At 33.3% G+C, this 10000-nt stretch overlaps 1 protein-coding gene across 1 annotated transcript; it reads right to left on the reverse strand.

Moving 5' to 3' along the window:
- Window positions 1–640: 640 nt before the first annotated feature.
- Window positions 641–9332, reverse strand: LOC137627198 (uncharacterized). Its single transcript, XM_068358277.1, has 8 exons — window positions 9165–9332; window positions 6774–6968; window positions 5832–6107; window positions 4956–5390; window positions 4188–4622; window positions 3564–3854; window positions 2691–2946; window positions 641–792 (listed from the first exon to the last, which is right to left on the reverse strand). Exons 1-8 carry the CDS (start codon window positions 9330–9332, stop codon window positions 641–643), a joined length of 2208 nt encoding a protein of 735 aa, XP_068214378.1.
- Between the last annotated feature and the right edge of the window lie 668 nt (window positions 9333–10000).

The raw sequence follows: 10000 nt of genomic DNA on the forward strand, positions 1-10000 counted from the left end.
TGAAAAAACCTACCAGCAGCCCTTGAAAATAAAAATCTGTGTAGTATACAGTATATGGCTTAAGAAAATCTTTGAGCTATGTGGAATTGGTAAAACGGTCAGCTTTGGTATAAGCACGAGATTTTTTAGTCATTTAAGTTATTTATAAATCGGAAAAGTTTGGGGGTAGGAGGAGGGGAAAAAGGCCTACAAAAGGTTAGACATATCATATAAAAGAGGATTCAGGTGGGGTATACATTTCGCGTAGTGGGAATCGGAGGTCTGATGGAAATGAGCCTTCTGTGTAGTGTATGAAGCGACTAAGCCTACAGAGGGTTTCTGTAAAAAGGGGTTTCTAAAGCACTTCAGCTGTTCAAGCAGGAATGTAACAGAGACCTTAGTACATCTCTTTTTATCAGGGGGCACTTTCTAAAGCACTTCAGCTGTTCAAGCAGGAATGTAACAGAGACCTTAGTACTTCTCTTTTTATCAGGGGGCACTTTCTAAAGCACTTCAGCTGTTCAAGCAGGAATGTAACAGAGACCTTAGTACTTCTCTTTTTATCAGGGGGCACTTTCTAAAGCACTTCAGCTGTTCAAGCAGGAATGTAACAGAGACCTTAGTACATCTCTTTTTATCAGGGGGCACTTTCTAAAGCACTTCAGCTGTTCAAGCAGGAATGTAACAGAGACCTTAGTACTTCTCTTTTTATCAGGGGGCACTTTCTAAAGCACTTCAGCTGTTCAAGCAGGAATGTAACAGAGACTTTAGTACTTCTCTTTTTATCAGGGGGCACTTTCAAAAGCACTTCAGCTGTTCAAGCAGGAATGTAACAGAGACCTTAGTACATCTCTTTTTATCAGAAGGCACTTTCTAAAGCACTTCAGCTGTTCAAGCAGGAATATAACAGAGACCTTAGTAATTCTCTTTCTAACTACAGTTTACATACCAAATTTTTTTTTAATGAAATACACACCAGAAGAATTTCAGTGACATACACCCAAAAAGAATTTCAGGCGAAAAAATCTGCCATGTTTAGTATTCTAACTTTTACCTTTATTAAGGATTGTGCACGGGTGACAAGAGTCTTTATTCTCTTAGGTATCAAGAGAAAGATAACTTTATTTCGATTTTCTATATACATTACGAATTCAGGTTTTGTACTTAGAAAGGTTAGTTCTATGGAAAACTGAATTTAAAGTCAATAGGATACTTTATAGTGATATCTAAGATATATCTCTAAGATTAACCAAACACAATTTATATATATATATATATATATATATATATATATATATACATATATATATATATATATATATATATATATATATATATATATATATATATATATATTTATATATATTATATATATTATATATATACACACACATACATATATATATATATATATATATATATATATATATATATATACATATATATATATTTATATATATCATATATATATATATAAAATATATTCAATGCGAAAAAACGGAAGAACTCTTAGTCCCGCATTAATGTTTTAACTACTAGTTTATAGATGAACCAATGTTCAATAAAAACATTGTCATTCATACACCTATAGAGATGATACATTAACAGCTTGTCAAACCCCCTACAAGCACATAACCGTTCACCTTTATTTTGAACCCACGATATTTTTTGCTATCCATGTCTTTTTCTAGAAGTTAAGTTTTTTTTTTAACCCCAGCTGAGACCAACATGAGGACTGATCTTCCCAATCAGGTAGTTGAATCGGTGGAGCTTAAAATATTAAAACTTGTGGAGAATGTTGAACAAATGTTGAACAGGCAGACTTAAGTCTCTTTCTTATATTTATGTATGAATGGTCTATTTTAATGTCGTTACTGCTCTTCAAGAGTTTTATTTTAATTGTACATTATTTATCTTGTAATCTATATATTTCTTTGTTTCCTTTCTTCAATGGGCTATTTTTCCCTGCTGGTGCCCTTGGGATTATTCTGCTTTTCCAACTATGGTTGCAGCTTAGTTAACAACAACAACAACAATAATAATAATAATAATAATAATAATAATAATAATAATAATAATAATAATCCTTTTTAAATATTGTTTCCTTCAATCTTCTTGCAATCCTAAATTAAACTTTATACTGACCTTTCATCATTCATTCTTCCCACGTGTTCGAACCACCTCAAAATACTGCGATTCATCCTTTCACCTGTGATAAAATTTTGATCACTTTTTACGTATCTCTTTGTCTCTCACCCTTGCAATTCTTCCTACGCCACATTTACTACGCTAACAGTTCATCCATCTGTTTCAATCTTTTTTTTTCTTAATTCATTCACATTGAACATCCAGACTTCATTTCCATAATGGAGAGTTGCTTCAACAAACCATTCATACTATCCTATCTTCATTTAAAGATACTACTCAATTCCCCCTGCCGATCTTTTGCTCACATTTCAATACATTTCTCTCTCTCTCTCTCTCTCTCTCTCTCTCTCTCTCTCTCTCTCTCTCTCTCTCTCTCTCTCTCAACTTGCCATCAGACATTATATTCATTACCTGATATTTATATGAATGAATCCATTCCTCCACCACCCATTAAAATATTTTCGGCTTTATCTTCAATGGCTTCCATATTCCCTCTTTAATATTCTCTTTCTAACATTTACTCATAACTTTCTGCTCATACAAACACTCTGAAACTCTCTTACAAGCTTCTGCTACTTTCTGCTCATACAAACACTCTGAAACTCTCTTACAAGCTTCTGATACTTTCTGCTCATACAAGCACTCTGAAACTCTCTTACGAGCTTCTGCTACTTTCTGCTCATACAAACACTCTGAAACTCTCTTACAAGCTTCTGCTACTTTCTGCTCATACAAACACTCTGAAACTCTCTTACAAGCTTCTTCTACTTTCTGCTCATACAAGCACGCTGAAACTCTCTTATAAGCTTCTGCTACTTTCTGCTCATACAAACACTCTGAAACTCTCTTATAAGCTTCTGCTACTTTCTGCTACTACAAACACTCTGAAACTCTCTTAAAAGCTTCTGCTACTTTCTGCTCATACAAACATTCTGAAACTCTCTTGTAAACTTCTGCTACTTTCTGCTAATACAAACACTCTGAAACTCTCTTATAAGCTTCTGCTACTTTCTGCTCATACAAACACTCTGAAACTCTCTTATAAGCTTCTGCTACTTTCAGCTCATACAAACATTCTGAAACTCTTATAAGCTTCTGCTACTTTCTGCTCATACAAACACTCTGAAACTCTCTTAAAAGCTTCTGCTAGTTTCTGCTCATACAAACATTATGAAACTCTCTTGTAAACTTCTACTACTTTCTGCTCATACAAACACTCTGAAACTCTCTTGTAAACTTCTGCTACTTTCTGCTCATACAAACACTCTGAAACTCTCTTACAAGCTTCTGATACTTTCTGCTCATACAAAGACTCTGAAACTCTTGTAAACTTCTGCTACTTTGTGCACATACAAACACTCTGAAACTCTCTTAAAAGCTTCTGCTACTTTCTGCTCATACAAACATTATGAAACTCTCTTGTAAACTTCTACTACATTCTGCTCATACAAACACTCTGAAACTCTCTTGTAAACTTCTGCTACTTTCTGCTCATACAAACACTCTGAAACTCTCTTACAAGCTTCTGATACTTTCTGCTCATACAAACACTCTGAAACTCTCTTACAAGCTTCTGCTACTTTCTGCTCATACAAACACTCTGAAACTCTCTTACAAGCTTCTGCTACTTTCTGATCATACAAACACTCTGAAACTCTCTTACAAGCTTCTGCTACTTTCTGCTCATACAAGCACTCTGAAACTCTCTTATAAGCTTCTGCTACTTTCTGCTCATACAAACACTCTGAAACTCTCTTATAAGCTTCTGCTACTTTCTGCTACTACAAACACTCTGAAACTCTCTTACAAGCTTCTGCTACTTTCTGCTCATACAAGCACTCTGAAACTCTCTTATAAGCTTCTGCTACTTTCTGCTCATACAAACACTCTGAAACTCTCTTATAAGCTTCTGCTACTTTCTGCTACTACAAACACTCTGAAACTCTCTTACAAGCTTCTGCTACTTTCTGCTCATACAAACATTCTGAAACTCTCTTGTAAACTTCTGCTACTTTCTGCTAATACAAACACTCTGAAACTCTCTTATAAGCTTCTGCTACTTTCTGCTCATACAAACACTCTGAAACTCTCTTATAAGCTTCTGCTACTTTCTGCTCATACAAACATTCTGAAACTCTCTTATAAGCTTCTGCTACTTTCTGCTCATACAAACACTCTGAAACTCTCTTAAAAGCTTCTGCTACTTTCTGCTCATACAAACATTCTAAAACTCTCTTATAAGCTTCTGCTACTTTCTGATCATACAAACACTCTGAAACACTCTTATAAGCTTCTGCTACTTTCTGCTCATACAAACACTCTGAAACTCTCTTAAAAGCTTCTGCTACTTTCTGCTCATACAAACATTCTAAAACTCTCTTATAAGCTTCTGCTACTTTCTGCTCATACAAACACTCTGAAACTCTCTTATAAGCTTCTGCTACTTTCTGCTCATACAAACACTCTGAAACTCTCTTACAAGCTTCTGCTACTTTCTGCTCATACAAACATTCTGAAACTCTCTTACAAGCTTCTGCTACTTTCTGCTACTACAAACACTCTGAAACTCTCTTACAAGCTTCTGCTACTTTCTGCTCATCCAAACACTCTGAAACTCTCTTAAAAGCTTCTGCTACTTTCTGCTCATACAAACATTCTGAAACTCTCTTGTAAACTTCTGCTACTTTCTGCTAATACAAACACTCTGAAACTCTCTTACAAGCTTCTGCTACTTTCTGCTCATACAAACACTCTGAAACTCTCTTATAAGCTTCTGCTACTTTCTGCTAAAACAAACATTCTGAAACTCTCTTATAAGCTTCTGCTACTTTCTGCTCATACAAACACTCTGAAACTCTCTTAAAAGCTTCTGCTACTTTCTGCTCATACAAACATTCTGAAACTCTCTTATAAGCTTCTGCTACTTTCTGCTCATACAAACACTCTGAAACTCTCTTATAAGCTTCTGCTACTTTCTGCTCATACAAACACTCTGAAACTCTCTTATAAGCTTCTGCTACTTTCTGCTCATACAAACACTCTGAAACTCTCTTAAAAGCTTCTGCTACTTTCTGCTCATACAAACACTCTGAAACTCTCTTATAAGCTTCTGCTACTTTATGCTCATACAAACACTCTGAAACTCTCTTACAAGCTTCTGCTACTTTCTGCTCATACAAACACTCTGAAACTCTCTTACAAGCTTCTGCTACTTTCTGCTCATACAAACACTCTAAAACTCTCTTACAAGCTTCTGCTACTTTCTGCTATTACAAACATTCTGAAACTCTCTTATAAGCTTCTGCTACTTTCTGCTAATACAAACATTCTGAAACTCTCTTATAAGCTTCTGCTACTTTCTGCTAATACAAACACTCTGAAACTCTCTTATAAGCTTCTGCTACTTTCTGCTAATACAAACACACTGAAACTCTCTTACAAGCTTCTGTTACTTTCTGCTTATACAAACACTCTGAAACTCTCTTACAAGCATCTGTTACTTTCTGCTCATAAAACACTCCGAAACTCTCTTACAAGCTTCTGCTACTTTCTGCTCATACAAACATTATGAAACTCTCTTGTAAACTTCTACTACTTTCTGCTCATACAAACACTCTGAAACTCTCTTGTAAACTTCTGCTACTTTTTGCTCATACAAACACTCTGAAACTCTCTTACAAGCTTCTGATACTTTCTGCTCATACAAACACTCTGAAACTCTTGTAAACTTCTGCTACTTTGTGCACATACAAACACTCTGAAACTCTCTTACAAGCTTCTGCTACTTTCTGCTCATACAAACACTCTGAAACTCTCTTGTAAGCTTCTGCTACTTTCTGCTCATACAAACACTCTGAAACTCTCTTACAAGCTTCTGCTACTTTCTGCTCATACAAACACTCTGAAACTCTCTTGTAAACTTCTGCTACTTTCTGCTCATCCAAACACTCTGAAACTCTCTTACAAGCTTCTGTTACTTTCTGCTCATACAAACACTCTGGAACTCTCTTACAAGCTTCTGCTACTTTCTGCTACTACAAACACTCTGAAACTCTCTTATAAGCTTCTGCTACTTTGTGCTCATCCAAACACTCTGAAACTCTCTTACAAGCTTCTGTTACTTTCTGCTCATACAAACACCCTGGAACTCTCTTACAAGCTTCTGCTACTTTCTGCTAATACAAACATTCTGAAACTCTCTTATAAGCTTCTGCTACTTTCTGCTAATACAAAGACTCTGAAACTCTCTTATAAGCTTCTGCTACTTTCTGCTAATACAAACACACTGAAACTCTCTTACAAGCTTCTGTTACTTTCTGCTTATACAAACACTCTGAAACTCTCTTACAAGCATCTGTTACTTTCAGCTCATAAAACACTCTGAAACTCTCTTAAAAGCTTCTGCTACTTTCTGCTCATACAAACATTATGAAACTCTCTTGTAAACTTCTACTACTTTCTGCTCATACAAACACTCTGAAACTCTCTTGTAAACTTCTGCTACTTTCTGCTCATACAAACACTCTGAAACTCTCTTACAAGCTTCTGATACTTTCTGCTCATACAAACACTCTGAAACTCTTGTAAACTTCTGCTACTTTGTGCACATACAAACACTCTGAAACTCTCTTACAAGCTTCTGTTACTTTCTGCTCATACAAACACTCTGAAACTCTCTTGTAAACTTCTGCTACTTTCTGCTCATACAAACACTCTGAAACTCTCTTACAAGCTTCTGCTACTTTCTGCTCATACAAACACTCTGAAACTCTCTTGTAAACTTCTGCTACTTTCTGCTCATACAAACACTCTGAAACTCTCTTACAAGCTTCTGTTACTTTCTGCTCATACAAACACTCTGAAACTCTCTTACAAGCTTCTGCTACTTTCTGCTACTACAAACACTCTGAAACTCTCTTATAAGCTTCTGCTACTTTGTGCACATACAAACACTCTGAAAGTTGAAACTCTCTTATAAGCTTCTGGAATTTCCCTCTACTATCCTCAATCAGGACAGTATTATCTTCCATTCCACATACAATTAACAACTCGTGTTCTTGTACCAGAACTTTGAACCTACAGCTTTAATAGTCCTTTATATGAGCTTTCTCATAGGTACCAATATTATTTTACTAGCATCTCGCTTCACAGGATGGGTAAAGCCTTCCAGTTCCTCACGATGCCTTTTGATAGCCCAAATGATATTCATTAGCGTAAGAAGAACCCGATAGTTACTAACAATAGGATAAACTGATGGGCAGTGATCTAGGAGCATCCCATAACGCCTGACAAGTGTGATCCAAATGCTGGATCACACATTCTTTAGTCAAATGTTACAAATTTAGTTGTCTTTTATCGTGGTCGATGTGGATTTTTTTTTTTTTTTGCGATTCTATGTATACAATCTTAATTCGAAAGAATTAGGAAAATTTAACGTCGAATAATATCTCTCTTAATGGTAGATTGGATAAAATTAATGTTATTTTTGTAGTGATATAGAACGACATAGTTTCTAATACTGTTAAATATAAATGCACTTATATACAATTCGATAATAATGGGTTATTTGCAGCCTAGTATTCGAATTATATATACAGTATATATATATATATATATATATATATATATATATATATATATATATATATGCATATATATAAATATATATATATATATATATATATATATATATATATATATATATATATATATATATATTTATATATATGTATATACACACACAAACACACACACACACACACACACACACACATATATATATATATATATATATATATATAAACACTTATGTATGTGTATATGTATGTATACATATATATGAGTGTGTGCGTGTTTGTATGCGTGTCTGTATAGTAGCTGTATTTCGGACACGGATATATACTGACACTTTGTTCCAATTTCATCAAAGTTTTCCTAAAACTTCTTATTGCTAAACATATCCCTTTCCAAAGCGTTCATGGCGTGAGTAAAGTTGTTCATTACTAAATAAAAGGTGAATTGCGTGCGGTTCTCTCAAGTCCATAAGTTATCGATGTGATAAAAGGAACCGGTGAAAGGTATATGACTCTATTAGTAGTCTGCTTTTTCATTATACGCCTCAGTGGTATTCTGATCACACAAGGAAAGTACCAATTTTGCCTTCTGCATTGTAGTACATTTAATACCAGTTTTCGTAAAAGAATATTCTGTCAGCTGTAGGATTTTATTGTAAATTTTGAGCAAGTGGCTCTATATATATATATATATATATATATATATATATATATATATATATATATATATACTTATATATGTATATACATATACATATATATACAATATATATATTTATATTTATATATATGTATATATACATATATATGTGCATATATATATATATATATATATATATATATATATATTCTGTATGTATGTATGTATGTATGTATGTATGTATGTATGTATGTATGTATATATATACATATATATACCTGTATATACATATATATGTATATATTTATATATAAATATATAATATATATATATATATATATATATATATATATGTATATACATATATATGAATACATTTATATATATATATATATATATATATATATATATATATATATATATATATATATATATACAGTATATATATATATATATATATATATATATATATATATACAGTATATATATATATATATATATATATATATATATATATATATATTGGGAATATATATCCACTTGGAATTCATTTTATGGTAACAGCTTCTGGCCGGGTGGAGATTCGAACCCCCACCTGTGCGGCTGGAAACTATGCCTACAGTGACTCTACCGTTAAAATCACGTGTGCTTGTGATATATGTTCACATATATATATATATATATATATATATATATATATATATATATATATATATATATATATATATATATATTCTTTCCTGTCACGCTGAGCGACATTACCAAACGTATATCTACTCAATCTCTCTCAGTCCCTCGGGTGGAAGGAGAGGGAATAGTCATACCCTGTCGAAAAGGGGTACCAAAAGAGGTATACTCGGAGACCACAATATCCCACAAAAACCTGCCGTGTTGTACATAGGAAAGGGGGAGGGAGTGGGAGGGGTTGAATCTGTGTGAGGATCTATATAGCCGTCATTTTTTACGGGTCTTGTACTGTACACTAGATGCATAGTTAGTGAACTCAGACAGAATTTTAATATTCAACCTGAATTTAACATTAAAGCAGATGAATCTAACATAGTAAATAGTAATGGAATTACGCAGCAGAATTCAAAATAAACATTGGGTACATTTTTTTTTATTTTCATTTTAACTTGCAATCAAGAAATATAATTTCCAAGTTTGAGTAGAATTTACACCATTAGCGGTTGGTAAAGCTTACTAGGAGAAACAGAAGAGAAAGTATAAGCATTTTACTTGGTAAAATGTTTTATGAATTTAAAATAAATGTATATTTCCAGAACTATCTACTGGATATGATAATGTTAAAATCCACGGAGAAAAAAAAAAAAAAAAAAAAAAAGACCACCACCACCTGAAGGAATTATGGTTGTTATGCGTGATATGTATTCGTTTTGCGTAGGGGAAGAGTATTCAAATTACACGATACACATTTAAGGTCCAGACTTTATTGAAATTTATAATTATAGGTAAGGGCAATACAGCTGTTACTATTTATGCTATCTATTCTCTCCTTTTGTATTAATAGCACTAGTAGTAAATTGTTCATAAAGACTTTGGCTATCCCCAACTCCGATTTATGTATATACTATCATATGTTATTCCTAAACTATTAAGAATGATTTTCGTCATAATAAATCAAAGAGCTTATAATCAA

This window comes from Palaemon carinicauda, chromosome 35, assembly GCF_036898095.1.
Source record: "Palaemon carinicauda isolate YSFRI2023 chromosome 35, ASM3689809v2, whole genome shotgun sequence".
In the NCBI taxonomy this organism is placed as follows: domain Eukaryota; kingdom Metazoa; phylum Arthropoda; class Malacostraca; order Decapoda; family Palaemonidae; genus Palaemon; species Palaemon carinicauda.